Below are 26,518 nucleotides of genomic sequence, written 5' to 3'. Positions count from 1 at the left end.
CCCCCCTCCCCCTCCTTTTTATTAAATCTGGACTAAAATCCCCCCCCCTCCCCTTAGGTTATCTCATAGCTTATTTTATATCAATTTGGGTGATGGTCTTGAGTGGTGTTCCACAAGGTTCCGTGGTCATTATCATTTAATGAGATCATCTCAAGTTAATTTTATACTGATGAGATTTGAATGAGATCATCTCAAATTAATTTTATGCTGATGATTTAAAGATCTGAAGTAAATAATTTGACACAATGTTTATCATTACAAGGCGGTATTAATAATATTTTAAAGTGGTGTAAAGACTGGTTAATCAACTTAAACGTCAACAAATAAAAAGTTATGCACTTAACATTTGTTAACGTTTAAGTTGATTAACCGCTTTTTATATTTATAAAAAAGTTTTTATTAATATAAATATTTTATATTTATAAATTATAATTTATACTATAATTGTACATTAAATTATGTTTACCATTGGCAAACAGAATTTAATGTATAATTATAGTATAAATTAAGTAGATGGTACACAACTAGTCTTAGAATCATCGAATGAAGAAAGAGATTTAGGAATCACAATAAGATCAGATTTGAAATGGAAAACGCAAGTGTTAAACGTATGTAATAAAGCAAATACCATAATTGGTCTAATAATAGAACATTGAGCATAATAAACGTACGAATGATAGAAATTTTGTATAAATCATGTATACGTCCACATTTAGAGTATGCGTGTGTAATAAAGTGTCCCTATCTGTCAGGGGATATAGAAAGGCTGGAAATAATTCAACGCAAAGTAAAAAAAATTCCCTTCAGAATTGAAAAATTTATCGTACAAAAAACGCCTTAAAAATTTGAATTTAATCAGTTTGGATTTAAGACAACAGCGTGGAGACTTATTCCAAATGTATAAAGTTGTTCGTGGGTATGAGAAAATTAAATGGTCAAATTTTACGTTTCCAGTTCTTGATAAACCTGGGATTCATACACGTTGGCAAGGCCATAAATTTAATATTAAACTAATAACAAATTGTCCATCAAAGTTTAATTTTTTTACAAACAGAGTTGCGAAATTGTGGAAAACCTTAAAAACTGAAGATACTAATGCGATATCATTAAACTCATTGTCCAGATATGATTACTAACATCTACAATCACAATGTCCAACACTTATTGTCCAGATATGATTACTATCATCTACATTCACAATGGCGTTGTTGCCAGCAACGTTCACAAATAAATGCTTGTTTGGTGTTTTGTGGTTGTCCTCCTCAAGCAACGGCTTAGCTTATATGGTTATGTTTATAGTAATGGCTGCATTAACCTAGTGATAGTTTCTGCAGGGATACATTATCTCTGTTTCAGCAGTGTTATAATATTTTTATTATACTATTGTAACTTGTTTTTTTAAGCCCATAGTGGTCAATATATAGAGGAGGCTGTTGATTTCTTTAAAAATTTAAAACGAATCACTTTAGCTGATAGCAATGTCGATTGTAAGTCCTTGGTAGTTAATGTACTTATTGAAGCGGATTATTATTGGAAATTTTTTTCATGGCAAGGTAATTTGTTCCAATGTTCCTGTTGCTTTGCAATCATCAGTTGATTTTACATTTAGTGAAAATGTTAATGTATCATTTGGAAAAAGATTGTTGTGTCTTTTTTACACATACTTGATAAAGTGAAGCGGAATTCATTGATGAAACTCCCCAGTCTAATAAAAATATCAAAAAGTTTTGGGAAATAGTGAATTCAGGAGTTAAAGATAATATTGTTGAACATTTTAAGAATAAATACACATTTTAATAAACAAAGATAGCAAGTATACAGTTAAATTGCCGTTCAAAGAGAGCCATTCAATAGTGAGTGATAACTATAGTTTATGTATAAAACAATTTAACGCAGTTCTTTAAAAATTAAAGAGTGATTCTGAGCTCTTAAATGAATATAATGAGATAACCATAGAGCAATTAAATTCTTTTGAAGCTTATCTATTATAAAAGTAAACTTATTTGTTTACGCTTGTTTTGATTGGATACCATTTTTTAATTTTCTTAATATAAGAGAAAATTCCTCCAATAGCAGTTTTAACTGTAGTATAGAGCAGGGTTAGATTTTGGCGTTAACAGCCTTCCGATAACTAAATTTACTCATGCCGTTGACCAAACAGAAACATAAGAATACGAGTTTATTTTATCTTTTGGCGTTAAAAATTGCGGTTTTACTTTCAACCAGCCGATAGCTTATCAAAGGGTTTTTATTAACGGAGAGATGTGAATACGACTGCTAGTGTAATAAAGATGGTAAATTGTTACGGTTCAAGCACTGAGGAGTTGCATTATATGCCACATTTCCCAGTGTGTCGTAAAGTTAAATCTACAACAAAAGTAAGATTGTTTTTGACACAAGTTCCACCTTATCAGGTCCATTATTAAATGATTGTGTAAATGCTAGACCAAGTTTAGCAAACCCTTTATTTTTTATATTACTACGATTTCAGGCAAATAAATATGTCTTTACTTCAGGTATAGAAAAATCATTCTTGCAGATTGCCCTTGATAAAAATGACTGAAATTATTTACGTCTAGTATGGTTTGATGATATCTATAATGTTAATAATAGTAATTTCTTTTCATCTGCTACTTATCGTTTATGTCGAGTTCCTTTTGGTGTTACTTTGTCTCCATTTCTCTTTAATGCTACGTTGAGACATTACTTCTCTAATGGTAATTTTTTCTCAAAATTTTTACATTTTTTGCATACAGACGATTTGAATTCTAGCTGTGGTACCATTGAAGATGTTTTATTTTTTTAAATAAATGTAAGGACATAATAAAAGAAGGAGGTTTCAACTTAAGAAAATTCGAGTCTAACTCTTCATTATTTAAAAAAGAAGATTAATGGTGACGATGCTGAAAGAAAATAGAATGGAATAAGACAAAGGATTATATAATTTATTCATTTGAGGATAGTTAAATGTAGCCTCAATAATTCCTACAAAAAGAGTGATAAGTTTCATTGCTAGCATTTATGATCTAACAGGTCTTATATTATAGCATTTATAATCTAACAGGTCTTATTATTTTAATATGTAAGAGTTTATTTCAAAGGATTTGTATTACTAAATTAGGTTGGAATGAAAATTTTTTTGGTGATTTATTGTCTGCTTGTTACCTTATTTTAAGTGATTTCAAATCTGTTTTCCAAATAGCAGTACCTCAATGGTATATGAGCCCTGGGCTGGGTACTATGAATGATGTAAAATTTGAATTACATGGTTTTTCTGATGCAAGTGTAAAGTCATTTAGATGTTATGTTTATGTCAGATTTTTTAATGCTATTTTAGTCGTGCCTATTTAATTGCCTCAAAATCTAGGATTGCCCCATTAAGCAAGAGCATAATGCCTCGATTAGAACTTTCTGCAACTTTACTTATAGTAAAATTATTAGCATCTATTTACGAACAATTGATTCCTACTTATAACATTTCAGATATAGTATATTGATTCAACAATTTGCTCGCCTTCGATTTTTAATACCTATAAACAGTTTGTACAAAATCGATTAACTAAAATAAGAGAACTGTCTTTAATTTGTAATTGGAACTATACTGAATCATATAGAAATCCTGCAGATATGATATCTCGAGGATCATCTCTTAAGAAGGTATAAGATAATGAACTTTGGTTTTGTGGACCCAATCTTTTAAACGATGTTAATATTAAATGGCCATATTATGAACATGTTAATCATTCAAATGAAACACTTGAAGTTTTATGTAATGTGGCACATGTTAAGTTTAATGTTAATCTTGAATTAATTAATATTGCTAAATTTAGTGATTTTGCATTATCGGTAAATTGAAAATTCACGTCGTGCATTCTTCGATTTATCGATAATGCAAAAGATAAAAAGAAAAACACCTTTAAGACCGGTCCAATTACAGCCGAAGAAATAGATAACTCAAAGCGATTGTAGATTAAATTTCACAGATAAATCTGATCGATGAAAACAATTTCAAACAATTACGAAAAGATCTACGTTTATTTGTTGACAACAGAATATCTCGATGTCGTGGCGCAGTTGAAAATACTGATTTAGAATACAACACAAAATTTCCTACATTTATAAATTTTACATTTTCAAAGCTTGTCAAGCACAATGGTGTGATTAAAACAATTAATGCTTTAAGATCCCAGTATTGGATACCTTGTCATAAACAATTAGCAAAGAGCGTGGTACAAGTACTATTTGAATTTTGCCAAATAGCCATTCCAACATAATTTTGCATGATGTTGATTACATTATCCGTGAGCCGACCTTTACCAGATATACCTATATGCTTCTGGTAATACCCAATACATTCTAGTTTTATTGAAACAAGGTCATCACCATAAGGTTTTTGTGCAATAACTGTGCTAAATGAGGTAGTGTCTCCGTCCCCAAGATATTTAGAATAGTGAATGTTATATTTATTTACTGAAGAGCAAAATATTTCTGTTGCATCAGTTGACTCCATAGCACCAGCTGATTTAGTGTGACTTACTTGGCATGAATGATTAACTTTCCACTGCTCATATTTAAGTGTCTCTTTTTTTCCTTCCCAAATTTGACAACTTTTACAAAACTTAGATAATATAACAGTATCCAATACCTTGTTGTTATTGTGAGACGTTGCCACCACTACACCGTTCGTGGAACGGTGTAGTGGTGGCAACGTCTCACAACAACAACACCGTTCTAAGAAGAACATCCTCTCCGCTGCCAGGTACCATCGATAGAAACATCACAATCAATAACATCATTCATATTAGAGTCAGGTTTCAGTATTCTCTTAACTTCCATAGCAGAATTTTTCATACTTTGCCCAGCAACTGACTTATAAGCATCATAAAGCTTGCTACTAATACAGTCAAAACTAGGCTTTGATAGAGGTGGTTGCATGTTCATTATTGAGGTAAAAGTTAACATTGTATCTCTCCCTCCGCCGATCTCCCTGAATGCCATACCGCTGCGTATATTAATTTCACAAGTATTTATACCAGGTTTATTGTTTTTGATAACAGGAAAAGTAAGAAATGTATCTTTAAATGCACAACCACTACAAGAAATTTGAAAAAACAAAGAAAACCCCAAACGTCTTGAATGATCATGCAACATGGAAAGCTTTGTACCACATATATTACAAGTAGCATACTTTTCAAAACAACTTTTCATTTATTTAAAATGCATAAAAAATACAAATTCATCATTATCAAATAATGTTTTTTCAAGATTATTTTTCAGCTTTTTACTACTTGTAGTTCCTGTGTTTGTATCAAAATGCTTATAGGTGTTATTGGAATTATTATGCTGATTGCCATTAAACTTTCTTTTCCTTGGTCTTATTATTCTTATTTTGTTTTTCCATAATTTTCTTTTCAACCCTTAACTGTAATAGGTTAGATACAAAAATTAAAAGCATTTTAATTTTTGTATCTAACCTATTACAAGGCTTATATGAATTTTCAGAGAGGTTAAACGTGACATCAAGAAAGTTCACAATTTTTAAATTTATGTTTATTTCGATTTGAAAGCCAATATTTTTAAAAATTTTTATATCTTTTCTAATTTTATCGAGCTGTGGACCAGAATTTTTACGCATTACTATTAAACCATCGTCTCGATAAAGGCCTAAATCTTTTATATTAATTATTTTACTTAATAAATTTCAGCTAATTAAAAGCGAAACTAATCCAAAATCTAATGTTTTTGAACTAATATTTACACAATAAACTTCATTGTATAAATATAGAGTTGCTGCGCGTGTAACTTGTGTAAGCACAAAATGATTAGTAAAATGATATAGACCTTATTATAAACTAATGTTCGCGTATTACAGCAGTCACCTTTACTTAAACCACTTCATTATTGTTACTTCATAATGAAGTAACAACAATGAAGTGGTATTTGAAATGTATTTTTTTACTTCTTAGTATTTTCTTTTATTAACAGTAATTTAATAATATTATTTAAATGAAGAACTTGGAGCGCGTGTAACTTATATGCATTAAATGATTAGGTTTAACTACTTAAAATAGTAAAAAATTATCAGCATTTTAATCGGTGGTATATTTTCCGTTTTTAATGACTGTTTATCGATATATATTATAATTATTTGACTCTAAACATACGTATTTCTTGTAATATTTTAAATATTAGAATAACTGTTAAAATGCAATGTCCGAATAAGAGCATTACAACGAGTTCCGACCAAGATGACGTTAGCAATGATAGCGATTCTGACGACTCAAGATTCTATTATAATCGTAGAGTGTATTTAAACCCACGAAATGAAAGAAATTCAATTTTTGTTAAAGTATGCTTTGTATTTGTTGTTGTATTAGAAAGAACAGCTTATTATAGTTTGTCTGCGAATTTGACTTTTTTTTTATTAGAATATCTTAATTATTCTAGTACATTAAGTATAGTTACAACCCAGTTTTTTATATACACAACATGGATATCATGCATTGTTGGTGGTGTTCTTGGAGATTTTATACTTGGAAGGTTTCATACTATTATATTTGGATTTTTTGTTTATATTATCGGTTTTGGGATGTTACCTGCTATTAATTTTGTTGTAAATCCAAATAATATACCTAATACCAATCAATCAACACAAGTCACAAAAGATCAATTAACAGCCAACTATAATAGTACATCAAACAGCAAAGCTGAATATCATGTATGGGTCTTTTTTTCGCTGTTTCTTGTATCTATTGGTGAAGGTTGTTTTAAATCAAATATGTCACCATTTGGAGCTGATCAAATTAATGATACTGATGATGTTGAATTAAAAAAATATTTTCAATACTACTATTGGGCATTAAATATTGGTGCATTCATAGGCTATTCTGCATTAACTTTAATTCAACAAGAATATGGTTTTATAACAGGCTACCCTATTTCTGTTGCTTTGTTGATAATTGCACTAATAGTTTTTTGCATTCCTCAAGTGAAGAATTATAATGCAGTAGTGCCAGCACGTAAAAAATTTTTGGTGAAAATACTTAAAATGTGTTGTAATTCAACAAGAAAAGCTGATAATAAGTATGCATATTTATTTTTTTAAATAATTTTATCTTTTAATATAAAATTTAGTTTATTGAGGAGTTTTTTTTTTGCTATGACTTTATTAGCAACTGTAAAATTATTCAGGTATTCAAATTATGAGAGCTATGTTCCAATTCAACACTGGCTAGATAGAGCTAAAGTTGTTTATGGTGGCAAATACTCAGAGACTGATGTTGAAGATGTAAAAAAGTTGTTTTCTGTGCTTCCCATGTTTTTTTTCTACATATTATATTTTGCTGCATATAATCAGGTATTTTTGTTTGAAAATTAAATGTGTATTAAATTTTTTCTTAAACTTATCCTGTCTCATAATTTGCATTTCTTTTGTGTATATTCAAAGTGATAATTTGTATCACAAGTACAACAAATTGGTGCAATAAATTTTTTTTATGTTTATTAAGTTTAAATTTTTGTTATTTATTAAATTTTGAAGTTCAAAGGTTCAATTATAAAATTGTAAAATTAAGTTCCTTATGTAGTTAAAAAGACAAAATATATATAACAAAAAAAAAAACAGTTTGTAAAAAAAAAAAATTATTTCAAAAGTTTATAATTAGAAAATAAAGATAATTTTGAAAAGTAATCTCAATCTCTTATCAAAATCATCAAAACTTATAGAAAGAAACATACTTATAGAAAGAAACTTACTTATAAAAAGAAACTTACTTATAGAAAGAAACTTACTTTTTGAAAGAAAGTTACTTATTGAAAGAAACTTACTTATTGAAAGAAACTTACTTATTAAAAGAAACTTACTTATTGAAAGAAACTTATTTATTGAAAAAAACTTACTTATTGAAAGAAATTTACTTATTGAAAGAAACTTACTTATTGAAAAAAACTTACTTATTGAAAGAAACTTACTTATTGAAAGAATCTTACTTATTGAAAGAAACTTACTTATTGAAAGAAACTTACTTATAGAAAGAAACTTACTTATAGAAAGACTCCTAAAGGAAAATTAAATAATAGTAACCAAAGGTTATAGTTATATGAAACTGTGTTAGATAAAATAAGGTTGTAAATACAGTCAGGGTTGCTTTAATATTAAAAAACTTATTTAAAAAAATATTATTTTAATTAAACTTATTATTCTACTTGAAAGTATTTCTCACACACATGCATACATTCCTTTCCAATCTCAAACCCTTAGTAGATTGATGTACTTAAACCCCTGCATATATATTTATTTCTAGTACCTGGCCTTATTTATTATATTAGTGGTGATTAAATACCACTTAATCATAAACAAAATTAATTCTTGTTTTGCTTAAGCAAATTTTAGAAAACATTTAATATTGACCAACCCTAATTTTTTTAAATTAGGTTAGGATTAGGATTATTGTGATTACCCTCCTACTAGTAACATGTTACCCCTTGGAAATTTTCATACTGAGGAGATAAAAACTGCTGGTTATTGGTTATAGAAAAATTAGAAGGTAGCAGAATTTCTTAGCAGAGCTTCTGCAGATATAAATCTGTATTGTTTTTTTTTTTTTTTTTTCAAATAAAAAAAACAAACTCTCAAGTAGAGTCAAAAAGATCAAGCTTATTGACTCCGTCTGTGAGTTTATTAATTAATTGCATTTGTGAGTTACAACTTTAGGTTAGAGGCAACTGTCTAAACAATAAGCTGCTTAGGGTGCCATTCACTATTTATGTTTCGAGTCAAGTTCTCTCAATTAAATTTTAAATAAGTCATGGCTAAAGTACTAATAAAAAATGTTAGGAATAAAAACTATCAGTATCACCAAATTGTTTCTATCTATCTTTTACCAATATTTATTGTCCTTTAAACTAACTTTTCATTTTTAGAATCTTAGCTCTGGGTCATTCCATATGAAATCATCCAGACCATGACACCCTTACATCTCAGAATTTGCTCATTTTTACCTCACTTGCAGTCCATATTAAAATAATAACTGCAAAAATTTTAGTTAAAGATACACATGGTTTCCAGAGATTTCGTCAATTGAAATAATGCTGACTCATCATTTTAGTGATTATCTGAAGCGACTACAAAGCAACTTTGACATTTAATATCGTTATAATGTGTTGGGGAAATTTCCTAAAATTTGGTACCCCAATAGATTTCTACTTGAGCAATCCAAAATAGCACTCTCAAGACTTGATTGTCTCAGGAATTGACTTGTTTATTCAATTTTGTTCAAAATTATTGACTTGTAAGTTCATGAGTTTTGAAGGTAAAATCAAGATGTGGCCCAAAATCCCCAGTAAAAAGTTTAATTGTATATCATTATCTTATCTTAAGTCTAATGAAAAAAATTAGATTCATCAATTGTCTCTCTAATTCTTGATCAAAATTTGCGTTTAAAAGTTGCGTTTAGAAAAGTTTAAAAAGTTTAAAAATTGCGTTTAGAAAAGTTTAAATTTAGTTACAAAATTTAAACTTTTCTAAAAAGTGTATTTTTAGAAAAGTTAAAATTTTGTAACAAAAGCAATTGAAATCTTTTTTAAAACATTTGTTTGAATAAAACAAGTGTTATTTTTTAGCTAGTTTAGGACATTTATAGTCATGGGCTAAGGGAGGGCCAGGGGGCCTCTGACCATCGCCAGTCAGATGTTTTAAAGGTTGTTCTTTACTTGTTTGTATTTTCATAAGGAATGATTGAGAATTTTATTTTATTTTTATGACAGGAAACAAATAATAAGCATTATTAAATACATTTAAAATAATTTTGTTGTAATTTTTTTAATCTATTTTGCATTTAGAATTTGTCTTTCTTTTTTTATTTTTTTCAAATCCTTGGATGGAAGGGGGGTTTAACTAAAAATCACACTGTCCACCTTATAATGTCAATGACTATATTAATCTTAAACTACCATAAAGATATTGATTGTTAAAATGTTTCAAAAAACATTTCAATATCTTTGGTTTTAAAATTTATGATTTTTTAAATCATGAAAAGATCTCAGTTTTAAGTGCTTACTTTGAAATAAGAGACATGTAATTATCAATTTGAAATAATGAAAATAAATTGTATCTCAAACTTAAACTAAAAAAAAATTATGTTTTTAATTCATTTTAAGTATAAAAAATAAATAAAATAAAAAATCCAGGGAGATAAAGGGGGGCAGAGTTGGTCTGAGACCCCCTGGCCCTCCCTTAACCCATGACTATAAATGTCCTAAACTAGTCAATAGATAACACTATTTGATGTTTTATTCAAATAAATGTTTTAAAAAACAGTTAAATTGCTTTCGTTACTAAATTTAAACTTTTCTAAAAAGACACAATTTTTAAACGCAAATTTTGATCAATAATTAGAGAGTGAGGTAAAAATGAGCAAATTCTGAGACATAAGGGTGTCAACATTTTTTTTTTTTGTAAAACCCCTCTTGTAAAGTTTACCAGACATGCATGCTTTTTGTAAAACTAATTTAGATTTGTCTGTTTTATCTTTGAATCTCAATATTTATTGTTATTATCATATGATTTGCCAATACTCACATTCTTGGCCTGAGTGTTTGTTTTTTTTTTAACTCAAGGTTTTTTAACTAACCCTAACAAGGCTACTGACAACCACTATTAAGTTAGAAATGACTATAAAATAAAAAATTGTGTTAAAGAATAAGAAAACAGTTGAAAGAAGGCTTGGAAAGTTGAAGTTATGAGTCAGGAAAAAAAAGACATAAGTTTCAAAGCATTGAAGTTCGGGAAAAAAAACTTGACTAATAAAAGTTTTTTGAGTACAAAAGGACTAGTACAGTAAAAGAATGCATCTTTGCTAAATGATAAATCAAGCGAGAATGAGTTTGACGATGTAATGAAAAATATCATACAAGTCAAGTGTGTCAATCAAGCAAGAATGAGTTTTAGTTAATGGAACTAAAGATGATTGCTCTTTTGAGCAGTGACCATGATAGCATTTGTAAAAAAAAATAAAGAAATGCAGGTTTACGAAAATGAGAGAGGTTAAAGTTTGGCAGATAAGGCAGGTCCAACTACAATTACAATACGTTTTTGGACCTTGTCTAGAAGAGAAAGAGCATCATTAATAAGACCAGCTAGATTTAAAATTGGCTGCCTGTTCTAAGCGATTGAAAAGAGAAATTATTATAATCCACAAAAATATTCTGATTTAAAAAGTTAATTTAAATATATATTTTTTTGCCTAATCTTTTAATGAAATACAATATAAATTTTAATGCTTTTCAATTTATCTCTATAAATCTTTTCACTTCTCCGTTCAGCAGTTTTTGAATCGCCCAAAACAAGCAATAGTTTTTTAACAACTCACTTAGAAAAAAATAAAATTTTGATTTTTAGCTAAAACACCCACTAAGAAAAAAGTAAGATTTTTTTTTTTTTTCACAGCTCGTGATATACAGTGATCGGCCATCACATTAGGACCACATGTTTTTTTTACAATTTATTTATTATAGATTGCTTAAACCCACATATGATAAAATAAATATGATATTATTTTTTGTTACATGCAGGGATGCAGAGTCCCAAAAGGACTCCGGATTTATATATCTACTTTTTTCAAGTCCGTAATGTCCAGAAGCTCTAAACATAATTGTTGACTTATGATCTGCTATAAGAAAAAAGTTCATGAGATTTAATGACTTGAAACTTATTGTTTTTGACCCCGGAGTCCTGGAGTCACAGAGTCCTTGCCGCCATTATACCCGGGTTCAAAAAATGATTGTTCTTTTAACCTAAAAGTCTTACTTTTTTTCCTATTAGTAGTCTATAAACTTATTTGTATTTTTAGAGCTCCTGGATACCAAAAACTAGGATAAAGTAATCTTTTTGTGACTTTGAAATCCAGAGTCTTTTTTGGAACTCTGCATCCCTGGTTACATGTCAAGTTATTTCTATTCTTAGTAATATTTAATAAAAATTTTATCAATTGCCAATTCTGGCTGTCAGCAATCACCTGTAATAGTCAAATTGTTGCATATTGGACAATTTAAGGTTATTTTTATTTGTTAGTTTGATTGAAGTTTTAATGTGATTTATTTTAATTTAAAGCATCTGTGCTTTATTTAATTATTTTTTTAAACTTAATAATAATCATTAAGTCAAGTTTTTTTTTCTGTTTATGTAAATACACTAAAGTCTAGTCATTTTTTAAGGTTCTTTATTTAAATTTTCAGCTATGGGGAAAAATGTGATACGACACCAACAAAAATTAGCCAAATCAGATGTCTTTTGCAAAATACAATATATTCTTAGCGAAAATTTGCACAAATTGTAAAGATTCTCACCAAAATGCGAATGAGAAAAAAATTGATACAGGGGAAGAGTTTGGTCCAAGGAGTCCAAGGAGGATTTTATAAGTATTTTAACTTAAAATAAGTATTATTTTAGATTTACTTCTCAAATGAGTTTTTGACAAACAAAAGATGTATTGTCCTTTGATGGGCAATACATCTTTTGTTTGTCATAGAACAAACGAAAAGTTTCATCCTAACTGCATTCTGAAAACAGTCATGCATCCAGCTTCAGTAATGATCTGGTCTGTCATTTGTGGGCAAGGAGCAGGGCGTCTCTACAAAGTGGTTGGGACAATGAGGGACGACCAGTATAAATATGGCAAAATAACCCAGAGTTGACAAAAACTATAAAAAAATCGATTGCAAGCATGCCACGACGCATCAAAGCAGTAATTGCAAATAAAGGCGGTTTTACAAAATAATAATAATTTATATATATTTTATAAAATTTACTGTTATGACCAATAAATAATCAAAATGTTTAATCTCATTTGTTCATTTTTTATCAAGTATAACTTTATCAATAAAAGAACAAGATTTAAATTGCACCATTATTTTTCTTTTTGCCTAAAAATTAATTTTTACACAATATTTACAAAAAATTACAGCTGGTCCCAATGTAATGGCTGACCACTGTAGATACTGATTTTACGAAAGAAAATTACAATTAAAAAGAGCTTATAGATAAAAATATCAATTTTGTTAAAAAACAATCAATTGTTTGGAAGATTCAAAATAATATAAAATAACAATAATCCTTCTTAGAGAAAAGTAAAAAGTATTATCTTTTTCTTTGCGGTGATTCAGATACTAATTTCGTATTAAATGAAATAGTTATCTCTTGTATTTTGTTTACCTCTATTTTATGATTATAATTTATTTTATACTTTCCATTTAATCATTTTTAACACCTAAAGCAAAACTGTTGCACCGTTTTCATGTTTAATGATCTCGAAGCAAATTATATCGAAGCAATTAATACTACGTTTTTTATTTGGACTTAAAAAGAAATGTTAACATATCTAGTTATCATTTCATTTTAAAAGATTCATTTCATTCATAAAAATTCATTAGCATTTAATAACTTAAATAAATTAATCTAATTTCTTCATCTTTTCAGAAAAATAAAAAATTCTCCGTCATTTCAAAAAAATAAAAGCAATGAACAAACAATTTATGGATAAACTTTGACACAACAACAAATAAAATAAAAACTGTATACTTTTTTCAATCTCAGTATGATATTGTCCTTGCAATGTTTTGCTAATACTGAATTGTCGTCCTGCAGTTCTAACTATTGATACATCCTTTATTACAAATTAAAAAGTTGTGCAAAATATATTGGTACCATGCAGACCTAAAAATGCAGTTATAAATAATAATAATGATAAGAATTTTTTGTTAAAAAAAATAGTAATATAAATAATAAAAATAGATAAAAATAATTTTATAGGTTTCCACTTTTTATCTTCTTCAAGGCATCCATATGAAAGTTACTTTGCAGCTTTCTTCCAAAATAACTGTCCCAGCATGTTGGTTAGGAATTATAAACATCTTCACAGTAGTTATTTTTGTACCTATATTTTCTAAATATATAAAGAATGCTAAATCGTATTATTTGATGGTATCTATAGGTAAATTTTATTGTTTTTAATTATTTTATACTATATAATTTATATTGCTATATTTTTTTCATTTATATTAATATTTTTTTATATACTTAAATCATAGTTTATTTCTACATTGTTAATGTTAATGCATTGTTAAATTAATCCTGGGTATGTTAATGCTTATACTGTTTATTTTGATTTTATATATATATATATATATATATATATATATATATATATATATATATATACATATATATATATATATATATATATATATATATATATATATATATATATATATATATATATATATATATATATATATATATGTATATATATATATATATATATATATATATATATATACACACCTATAGTATCACTAACAGGGACAGATTTTACAAAAAAAACGAATACTTATGGGGACATTAGCATTATTGGGGAAATTAAATTTTTTTTAGCAAGGTATAATTATAGTGTACACAAAAAATTTTCACAAAATTTATTTATTTTGGTGTTTTACAACAACATTTATTTCATATCAATAAATCAAAAAATCCTATTAAATTCAATAAAAAAATATTTTTGTTTAAAGATTTTGTTAGTTGATATAGACTGAACATAATAATGTCTCAATCTCTCTGCATTGTACAATAAATGAAAGTACAACTTGTAATAGATTATTTTTGTATGTTTCTTTGTGGAAATCACTCGGAAGTTTGTATCTGGAAAACTCACTGAATCTTGAGTGAATAGTTTCTTGTGCCTGTGTGCATAGACTTTCTAAAACCCTTTAACATTAAAAACCTTTACTTTAAAGTCTTTTGTTCGGCTGTCATGGAAATGGCCTGTGTTTGATGCCAATCCTGAAAGGGCTTAAGTTTAAGCTTTCCTTTAGTAGCAAGTTTAGCCCTTGCAGTCCTGCTACAGCCTCTTGGAAAACTTGCAAGCAAGAGCCCCTAATCTGTTCAAGATCTTTCAGCAGCTGTCTAATCAAACGCAGCTCATCATCAATGGTAATGGCTTCAGATTGTAAAAGACGACTAACATTGTTAACAGCTGTAAGGGTTTTGTACCAAGTCATAACTAGCAATACAAATTTAAAAGATGATAATCATTTTTTTTTAAGTTTCTTGCCTGGCTGAGCTGCTCACTGGTCAGATCCAGATTTTCCATAGCATGTTTAAGAGCTGCCAATGTTTCTCTTGGCCTCTTGGAAAGTGGTTTTATCAAGTCGGTATGAGAGCTCCATCTTGTCATAGTAAGTCTATGCAGTAAAATTCTTGTTGCTTCAGTGAGGATCTTCTAGCGGGCAAAACCAAGATTTCTCAATGAATACTTTGATCTCAATGACTGGTTCAACTGCATGTGCACCAGCCAAATCCAGACTGTGAGCTCTACAGGAAACAAACAGAGGTTCCAAATAATTTTTTCTTGTTAATGCTTGAGCTCCCTTGTAAGCGCTTGACATAATGGATCCATTATCCTATCCCTGACCATGAGAGTTTGGAGTATACTAGCTTTCAAATCATATCAGTGATAAGCTTAGCTATATTGACTCCTCTCTTCATCTTGAAAGCTTCAACACACAAGAATTGTTCTTTAATTTACCAGTGATTAGTTTATCTTTTCAAAGTTTCATAGAGAAAAAAAATAAATAAAGGTTATCTGCTCAGTGTAAGATATATTAGGGGTACCATCAACTATGAATGTGAAGTAGATACCATCCTGGATTTGTTCAACAGCTGCACTTCAGGGGACACCACCATATTCTCTGATGAACTCATTTTGAGACGATAGAAATAAGTAAGGGCATTCTTGTTTATGGCGTCTTACATTTTCCTAGTTAGATGCAATGACCAGGTTGTGGCAACCAATAAACTCCATACCAGCCAGAAAGTTTCCATTTTCTTTCTCATTCATGTGCATTATTTAACCTGCAAACATAGTTATTTAGTAATAATAATTAAATTATACAATAGTTATATGAATAATTAAAATTGATACTGAGAGAATGTTATGAGTTACCTAGAAAAGCTAAATTCCTAAAAGCCAAGAAAAGAGTCACATCCAAAATTCCACAAAGAATTTTCCTCCATTTAGCTGTCTCAGAATTTATTATATTCTGGAGCTCTGAATATAAACCAGTGGAGCTGGTAAAACGAATGTATGCCTCATTCCAATCCATGTAGAAGTGTGGTGAAATGGTTTGGATTGATGGTGCTTCACACAATCTATGAGTTTCCTCCATTAATTCCTCGCTACTCAATTCCAACAAAGAATGGACAATTACTTGCTTTTGAATACTGCTTTTGTACTTTTGGTGTGCATTATCTCAGCTACATTTGGAGCTCTTTGTTACTGCGTAGGGTTTGTTAATAGTAATGAGACGATTGCTTGGACTATTAAATAGTGTACTGAGTACTATCCGTGTATTGAGTCAAGTTTTTTAACAAATTTTAAAATGACTAAAGTACCAAAAACTATAAAACACGAAAAACCATTGTTATCATCAAGTTCTCTAAATCTATCATTCACTAATATTCATGGTCTTCAAAGTAACTTTTCTTCTCTTGAGTCTTATCTCTTGCAAAGTTCACCAGACCTAATTGCTCTTTGTGAGACTAATTTGAGTTTAGCTGTCTCATCTTGTGATCTTAGTGTTGTAGGTTATCTTCCTTTAATTTGTAAAGACTTCAATAGTCGTATGCTTGGTCTGGGCATTTATATTTGTAAGAATTCACATATTTGACGGGAAACTAGGTTTGAATCCACAGACTATTTTATGTGCTTTTGTTTAGCACCACTTCACTCTATCGCTTTTCTCTTTGTTTTATATTGCTCTCCTTCATCTCAAGACAGCACTCTTTTCAATGTTTTTTCTGATCAAATTGACCAAGCCCTCTTTCTCTATCCTTTAGCCAATATTGACAATTTTCCAGAAAACAGGCGTCTGTTTTTACTAGGTTTGTTAGGTTTTTGAGTCTTTAATTAACAAACACTTAAACTCTCATCTTGATTCTAATAACTTACTGATTTAGAAGAGTTTCTTTCAATAAGTAAGTTTTTTTCAATAAGTAAGTTTCTTTCAATAAGTAAATTTCTTTCAATAAGTAAGTTTTTTTCAATAAATAAGTTTCTTTCAATAAGTAAGTTTCTTTTAATAGTAAGTTTCTTTCAATAAGTAAGTTTCTTTCAATAAGTAACTTTCTTTCAAGAGTTAATTTCTCTATAAGTAAGTTTCTTTTTATAAGTAAGTTTCTTTCTATAGTATGTTTCTTTCTATAAGTTTTGATGATTTTGATAAGAGATTGAGATTACTTTTCAAAATTATCTTTATTTTCTAATTATAAACTTTTGAAATAATTTTTTTTTTTACAAACTGTTTTTTTTTTTTTGTTATATATATTTTGTCTTTTTAACTACATAAGGAACTTAATTTTACAATTTTATAATTGAACCTTTGAACTTCAAAATTTAATAAATAACAAAAATTTAAACTTAATAAACATAAAAAAAATTTATTGCACCAATTTGTTGTACTTGTGATACAAATTATCACTTTGAATATACACAAAAGAAATGCAAATTATGAGACAGGATAAGTTTAAGAAAAAATTTAATACACATTTAATTTTCAAACAAAAATCTTGATTATATGCAGCAAAATATAATATGTAGAAAAAAAACATGGGAAGCACAGAAAACAACTTTTTTACATCTTCAACATCAGTCTCTGAGTATTTGCCACCATAAACAACTTTAGCTCTATCTAGCCAGTGTTGAATTGGAACATAGCTCTCATAATTTGAATACCTGAATAATTTTACAGTTGCTAATAAAGTCATAGCAAAAAAAAAACTCCTCAATAAACTAAATTTTATATTAAAAGATAAAATTATTTAAAAAAATAAATATGCATACTTATTATCAGCTTTTCTTGTTGAATTACAACACATTTTAAGTATTTTCACCAAAAATTTTTTACGTGCTGGCACTACTGCATTTATAATTCTCACTTGAGGAATGCAAAAAACTATTAGTGCAATTATCAACAAAGCAACAGAAATAGGGTAGCCTGTTATAAAACCATATTCTTGTTGAATTAAAGTTCATGCAAATAGCCTATGAATGCACCAATATTTAATGCCCAATAGTAGTATTGAAAATATTTTTTTAATTCAACATCATCAGTATCATTAATTTGATCAGCTCCAAATGGTGACATATTTGATTTAAAACAACCTTCACCAATAGATACAAGAAACAGCGAAAAAAAGACCCATACATGATATTCAGCTTTGCTGTTTGATGTACTATTATAGTTGGCTGTTAATTGATCTTTTGTGACTTGTGTTGATTGATTGGTATTAGGTATATTATTTGGATTTACAACAAAATTAATAGCAGGTAACATCCCAAAACCGATAATATAAACAAAAAATCCAAATATAATAGTATGAAACCTTCCAAGTATAAAATCTCCAAGAACACCACCAACAATGCATGATATCCATGTTGTGTATATAAAAAACTGGGTTGTAACTATACTTAATGTACTAGAATAATTAAGATATTCTAATAAAAAAAAGGGCAAATTCGCAGACAAACTATAATAAGCTGTTCTTTCTAATACAACAACAAATACAAAGCATACTTTAACAAAAATTGAATTTCTTTCATTTCGTGGGTTTAAATACACTCTACGATTATAATAGAATCTTGAGTCGTCAGAATCGCTATCATTGCTAACGTCATCTTGGTCGGAACTCGTTGTAATGCTCTTATTCGGACATTGCATTTTAACAGTTATTCTAATATTTAAAATATTACAAGAAATACGTATGTTTAGAGTCAAATAATTATAATATATATCGATAAACAGTCATTAAAAACGGAAAATATACCACCGATTAAAATGCTGATAATTTTTTACTATTTTAAGTAGTTAAACCTAATCATTTAATGCATATAAGTTACACGCGCTCCAAGTTCTTCATTTAAATAATATTATTAAATTACTGTTAATAAAAGAAAATACTAAGAAGTAAAAAAATACATTTCAAATACCACTTCATTGTTGTTACTTCATTATGAAGTAACAATAATGAAGTGGTTTAAGTAAAGGTGACTGCTGTAATACGCGAACATTAGTTTATAATAAGGTCTATATCATTTTACTAATCATTTTGTGCTTACACAAGTTACACGCGCAGCAACTCTATATTTATACAATGAAGTTTATTGTGTAAATATTAGTTCAAAAACATTAATTTTGATTAGTTTCGCTTTTAATTAGCTGAAATTTATTAAGTAAAATAATTAATATAAAAGATTTAGGCCTTTATCGAGACGATGGTTTAATAGTAATGCGTAAAAATTCTGGTCCACAGCTCGATAAAATTAGAAAAGATATAAAAATTTTTATACTTGGCTTTCAAATCGAAATAAACATAAATTTAAAAATTGTGAACTTTCTTGATGTCACGTTTAACCTCTCTGAAAATTCATATAAGCCTTGTAATAGGTTAGATACAAAAATTAAAATGCTTTTAATTTTTGTATCTAACCTATTACAGTTAAGGGTTGAAAAGAAAATTATGGAAAAACAAAATAAGAATAATAAGACCAAGGAAAAGAAAGTTTAATGGCAATCAGCATAATAATTCCAATAACACCTATAAGCATTTTGATACAAACACAGGAACTACAAGTAGTAAAAAGCTAAAAATAATCTTGAAAAAACATTATTTGATAATGATGAATTTGTATTTTTTATGCATTTTAAATAAATGAAAAGTTGTTTTGAAAAGTATGCTACTTGTAATATATGTGGTACAAAGCTTTCCATGTTGCATGATCATTCAAGACGTTTGGGGTTTTCTTTGTTTTTTCAAATTTCTTGTAGTGGTTGTGTTGATTTAAAGATACATTTCTTACTTTTCCTGTTATCAAAAACAATAAACCTGGTATAAATACTTGTGAAATTAATATACGCAGCGGTATGGCATTCAGGAGAATAGGCGGAGGAGAGATACAATGTTAACTTTTACCTCAATAATGAACATGCAACCACCTCTATCAAAGCCTAGTTTTGACTGTATTAGTAGCAGTTCTTATAAGTCAGTTGCTGGGCAAAGTATGAAAAATTCTGCTATGGAAGTTAAGAGAATACTGAAACCTGACTCTAATATGAATGATGTTATTGATTGTGATGTTTCTATCGATGGTACCTGGCAGCGGAGAGGATGTTCTTCTTAGAACGGTGTTGTTGTTGTGAGACGTTGGCACCACTACACCGTTCCACGGTGTAGTGGTGGCAACGTCTCACAATAACAACAAGGTATTGGATACTGTTATATTATCTAAGTTTTGTAAAAGTTGTCAAATTTGGGAAGGAAAAAAAAGAGACACTTAAATATGAGCAGTGGAAAGTTAATCATTCATGCCAAGTAAGTCACACTAAATCAGCTGGTGCTATGGAGTCAACTGATGCAACAGAAATATTTTGCTCTTCAGTAAATAAATATAACATTCACTATTCTAAATATCTTGGGGACGGAGACACTACCTCATTTAGCACAGTTATTGCACAAAAACCTTATGGTGATGACCTTGTTTCAATAAAACTAGAATGTATTGGGTATTACCAGAAGCATATAGGTATATCTGGTAAAGGTCGGCTCACGGATAATGTAATCAACATCATGCAAAATTATGTTGGAATGGCTATTTGGCAAAATTCAAATAGTACTTGTACCACGCTCTTTGCTAATTGTTTATGACAAGGTATCCAATACTGGGATCTTAAAGCATTAATTGTTTTAATCACACCATTGTGCTTGACAAGCTTTGAAAATGTAAAATTTTATAAATGTAGGAAATTTTGTGTTGTATTCTAAATCAGTATTTTGAACCACGTCATGAGACATGTGTCAACAAATAAACGTAGATCTTTTCGTAATTGTTTGAAATTGTTTTCATCGATCAGATTTATCTGTGAAACTTAATCTACAATCGCTTTGAGTTATCTATTTCTTCGGCTGTAATTGGACCGGTCTTAAAGGTGTTTTTCTTTTTATCTTTTGCATTATCGATAAATCGAAGAATGCACGACGTGAATTTTCAATTTACCGATAATGCAAAATCACTAAATTTAGCAATATTAATTAATTCAAGATTAACATTAAACTTAACATGTGCCACATTACATAAAACTTCAAGTGTTTCATTTGAATGATTAACATGTTCATAATATGGCCATTTAATATTAACATCGTTTAAAAGATTGGGTCCACAAAACCAAAGTTCATTATCTTATACCTTCTAAGAGATGATCCTCGAGATATCATATCTGCAGGATTTCTATATGATTCAGTATAGTTCCAATTACAAATTAAAGACAGTTCTCTTATTTTAGTTAATCGATTTTGTACAAACTGTTTATAGGTATTAAAAATCGAAGGCGAGCAAATTGTTGAATCAATATACTATATCTGAAATGTTATAAGTAGGAATCAATTGTTCGTAAATAGATGCTAATAATTTTACTATAAGTAAAGTTGCAGAAAGTTCTAATCGAGGCATTATGCTCTTGCTTAATGGGGCAATCCTAGATTTTGAGGCAATTAAATAGGCACGACTAAAATAGCATTAAAAAATCTGACATAAACATAACATCTAAATGACTTTACACTTGCATCAGAAAAACCATGTAATTCAAATTTTACATCATTCTAGTACCCAGCCCAGGGCTCATATACCATTGAGGTACTGCTATTTGGAAAACAGATTTGAAATCACTTAAAATAAGGTAACAAGCAGACAATAAATCACCAAAAAAATTTTCATTCCAACCTAATTTAGTAATACAAATCCTTTGAAATAAACTCTTACATATTAAAATAATAAGACCTGTTAGATTATAAATGCTATAATATAAGACCTGTTAGATCATAAATGCTAGCAATGAAACTTATCACTCTTTTTGTAGGAATTATTGAGGCTACATTTAACTATCCTCAAATGAATAAATTATATAATCCTTTGTCTTATTCCATTCTATTTTCTTTCAGCATCGTCACCATTAATCTTCTTTTTTAAATAATGAAGAGTTAGACTCGAATTTTCTTAAGTTGAAACCTCCTTCTTTTATTATGTCCTTACATTTATTTAAAAAAATAAAACATCTTCAATGGTACCACAGCTTAAGAGAATTCAAATCGTCTGTATGCAAAAAATGTAAAAATTTTGAGAAAAAATTACCATTAGAGAAGTAATGTCTCAACGTAGCATTAAAGAGAAATGGAGACAAAGTAACACCGAAAGGAACTCGACATAAACGATAAGTAGCAGATGAAAAGAAATTACTATTATTAACATTATAGATATCATCAAACCATACTAGACGTAAATAATTTCAGTCATTTTTATCAAGGGCAATCTGCAAGAATGATTTTTATTCTTGAAGTAAAGACATATTTATTTGCCTGAAATCGTAGTAATATAAAAAATAAAGGGTTTGCTAAACTTGGTCTAGCATTTACACAATCATTTAATAATGGACCTGATAAGGTGGAACTTGTGTCAAAAACAATCTTACTTTTGTTGTAGATTTAACTTTACGACACACTGGGAAATGTGGCATATAATGCAACTCCTCAGTGCTTGAACCGTAACAATTTACCATCTTTATTACACTAGCAGTCGTATTCACATCTCTCCGTTAATAAAAACCCTTTGATAAGCTATCGGCTGGTTGAAAGTAAAACCGCAATTTTTAACGCCAAAAGATAAAATAAACTCGTATTCTTATGTTTCTGTTTGGTCAACGGCATGAGTAAATTTAGTTATCGGAAGGCTGTTAACGCCAAAATCTAACCCTGCTCTATACTACAGTTAAAACTGCTATTGGAGGAATTTTCTCTTATATTAAGAAAATTAAAAAATGGTATCCAATCAAAACAAGCGTAAACAAATAAGTTTACTTTTATAATAGATAAGCTTCAAAAGAATTTAATTGCTCTATGGTTATCTCATTATATTCATTTAAGAGCTCAGAATCACTCTTTAATTTTTAAAGAACTGCGTTTATACATAAACTATAGTTATCACTCACTATTGAATGGCTCTCTTTGAACGGCAATTTAACTGTATACTTGCTATCTTTGTTTATTAAAATGTGTATTTATTCTTAAAATGTTCAACAATATTATCTTTAACTCCTCAATTCACTATTTCCCAAAACTTTTTGATATTTTTATTAGACTGAGAAGTACATCAATGAATTCCGCTTCACTTTATCAAGTATGTGTAAAAAAGACACAACAATCTTTTTCCAAATGATACATTAACATTTTCACTAAATGTAAAATCAACTGATGATTGCCCAAAGCAACAGGAACATTGGAACAAATTACCTTGCCATGAAAAAAATTTCCAATAATAATCCGCTTCAATAAGTACATTAACTACCAAGGACTTACAATCGACATTGCTATCAGCTAAAGTGATTCGTTTTAAATTTTTAAAGAAATCAACAGCCTACTCTGTATATATTGACCACTATGGGCTGAACAAGTAATAGTATAATAAAAATATTATAACACTGCTGAAACAGAGATAATGTATCCCTGCAGAAACTATCGCTTAGGTTAATGCAGCCATTACTATAAACATGACCCATATAAGCTAAGCCGTTGCTTGAGGAGGACAACCACAAAACACCAAACAAGCATTTATTTGTGAACGTTGCTGGCAACAACGCCATTGTGAATGTAGATGATAGTAATCATATCTGGACAATAAGTGTTGGACATTGTGATTGTAGATGTTAGTAATCATATCTGGACAATGAGTTTAATGATATCGCATTAGTATCTTCAGTTTTTAAGGTTTTCCACAATTTCGCAACTCTGTTTGTAAAAAAATTAAACTTTGATGGATAATTTGTTATTAGTTTAATATTAAATTTATGGCCTTGCCAACGTGTATGAATCCCAGGTTTATCAAGAACTGGAAACGTAAAATTTGACCATTTAATTTTCTCATACCCACGAACAACTATACATTTGGAATAAGTCTCCACGCTGTTGTCTTAAATCCAAACTGATTAAATTAAATTTTTAAGGCGTTTTTTTGTACGATAAATTTTTCAATTCTGAAGGGAATTTTTTTTACTTTGCGTTGAATTATTTCCAGCCTTTATATCCCCCTAAATTCAGGAACATTTATTACACACGCATACTCTAAATGTGGACGTATACATGATTTATACAAAATTTCTATCATTCGTACGTTTATTATGCTCAATGTTCTATTATTAGACCAATTATGATAGCTGTTCATTACGTTTAACACTTGCGTTTCCATTTCAAATCTGATCTTATTGTGATTCCTAAATCTCTTTCTTCATTCGATGATTCTAAGACTAGTTGTGTACCATCTACTTAATTTATACTATAATTATACATTAAATTCTGTTTGCCAATGGTAAACATAATTTAAAATATACAATTATAGTATAAATTATAATTTATAAATATAAAATATTTATATTAATAAAAACTTTTTTATAAATATAAAAAGCGGTTAATCAACTTAAACGTTAACAAATGTTAAGTGCATAACTTTTTATTTGTTGACGTTTAAGTTGATTAACCAGTCTTTACACCACTTTAAAATATTATTAATACCGCCTTGTAATGATAAACATTGTGTCAAATTATTTCTTTCAGATCTTTAAATCATCAGCATAAAATTAATTTGAGATGATCTCATTCAAATCTCATCAGTATAAAATTAACTTGAGATGATCTCATTAAATGATAATGACCACGGAACCTGTGGAACACCACTCAAGACCATCACCCAAATTGATATAAAATAAGCTATGAGATAACCTAAGGGGAGGGAGGTTTGAGTCCAGATTTAAAAAGGAGGGGAGGGGGGTTTTTATTTTATGTTACAATATAAGTATTTTTTATAAAAAATTCCAGTTTATAAATCTAAATTAATATTTTTTACAAAACACGCATAAAACCATTTAAATCTAGCGCGGCTTGCGGTCAAATGGCCATTTTCTAACAGCTGTTTTATAATAGTTATGTAAGTTTCGTGTAACTTTTCGCAGCCTTAACTTTAAGCAAATGCTCCGAAATGTTTGTGAATATCAAATAATTTAAAAATAGATGAACGTACAGTTTCCGTAAACACCGCAAGAATAAGAGAAAGTTTTATCGATCCGCACCTATCTTTAGAACCTAGAGAACCAAGGTTCGAAGCCGGTTCTAGCCCAATATAGCGATCTAAAAAGGAACAAGGAAGCGTGAACTTCCTTGTTAAACGTTCTTTTACCGTGCTCTGTGATAAAACAGTAATGACTTCTCGAATTATAATAACCACACAACAAAAAAAATATATATATATATTTATATATATATATATAGCAAAATAGATAAAAATGATTTATTTATTCAATTATTTATCACACGCAACGTGATTAGTCATCTTTTGCCAGCACACATTCATTTAAAAAATAGTTAGGATGCGATGATCTCTTAAACAGTTTTATAGATATACTTTTTCATGGTGATGTTTAATTGTGATTGAGTTATTGCAGACTGGAAATTCATAATTCCGCTGTTGCTGTCATAAAAAAATAACAGTGGGGAGGGGTGTTTGGGGGGGGGGGGGAGGGGAAATAAAAAGTTAAATGGAGAAACCCCCCCCCAGTGTTGCAGTTGGGGAGCTATCACCCCTCCGCTCTACCCATAGTTCCTACGCCAGTGTGCGTGTATATATATATATATATATATATATATATATATATATATATATATATATATATATATATATATATATATATAAATATATTTAAAAATAATATATAGAAAAATAACATATAGAAAAATTTATTATAAGTAGATAAAAATGTACATCGATTAGAATAATTTTAGTGACAATTGTGATATTTTAGCATCGACTAAATCTCCAACAAATACTACACACTAACTAGGAACTCTTGCAAATATTATCACAAACATCGTTGATACCTAATTTATCTTGAATAAATACTAAACACCAACTGCCACTATTATATTGTTGAGAATTATAAGTTAAGAAATAAGGTTTGAGTTTTTAATAGGTTTGCTATTTTAACTTGAAGTCTTAAAGTTAAATTTAAGTAAAGTTTTCTAAAATCTTAGTTAAAAAAATGCTTCTTTTAAGAGGTTAACATACTTTTGAATAATATTATTTAGTAGGAACTCACCTCAAATGCTAAAAATTTAAACCTAGATATTATTAAAATTTAACGCGATAAAAGAAAAAGGGTTGCATATTTGAAAGCAAAAACGAGAAATTCTATATAAAAAACGTATTGTTGACACGTCAACAGAAAAAACGTTTTTCTTTTGTTGACCTGCGTAATAACAATATATCAATAACCACAATAATAATAATAACAATAATAGTAATAAAAAAGGTATAAAATAAAAAAAAACAAATAGATACATGTTACTTTTTTAAAAAAAAAAAAAAAAATTTAAACT

General features: G+C 28.7%; 1 protein-coding gene and 1 pseudogene across 1 annotated transcript; one reads left to right on the top strand and one right to left on the bottom strand.

Moving 5' to 3' along the window:
• Positions 1-6,081: 6,081 nt before the first annotated feature.
• LOC136086185 (solute carrier family 15 member 4-like) lies at positions 6,082-14,126 on the top strand. Its single transcript, XM_065808466.1, has 4 exons — positions 6,082-7,083; positions 7,192-7,357; positions 13,808-13,988; positions 14,086-14,126. Exons 1-4 carry the CDS (start codon positions 6,206-6,208, stop codon positions 14,124-14,126), a joined length of 1,266 nt encoding a protein of 421 aa, XP_065664538.1. The 5' UTR covers positions 6,082-6,205.
• Positions 14,127-14,802: 676 nt separating this feature from the next.
• LOC136086184 (solute carrier family 15 member 4-like) lies at positions 14,803-18,945 on the bottom strand (annotated as a pseudogene).
• Positions 18,946-26,518: the final 7,573 nt, after the last annotated feature.

Source organism: Hydra vulgaris, chromosome 10 (genome assembly GCF_038396675.1).
Source record: "Hydra vulgaris chromosome 10, alternate assembly HydraT2T_AEP".
Classification (NCBI taxonomy): Eukaryota; Metazoa; Cnidaria; class Hydrozoa; order Anthoathecata; family Hydridae; genus Hydra; species Hydra vulgaris.
This window is presented reverse-complemented; position numbering and strand designations above follow the sequence as displayed.

What these genes read in the sequence shown, in the direction of transcription:
- LOC136086185 (XM_065808466.1), top strand. Translation starts at nt 6,206, where the DNA reads ATGCAATGTCCGAATAAGAGCATTACAACGAGTTCCGACCAAGATGAC. An exon ending in ACAAGAAAAGCTGATAATAA is followed by an intron (nt 7,084 to 7,191) that starts GTATGCATATTT and finishes AAAATTATTCAG; the next exon opens with GTATTCAAATTATGAGAGCT. An exon ending in TTATTTGATGGTATCTATAG is followed by an intron (nt 13,989 to 14,085) that starts GTAAATTTTATT and finishes CTTAAATCATAG; the next exon opens with TTTATTTCTACATTGTTAAT.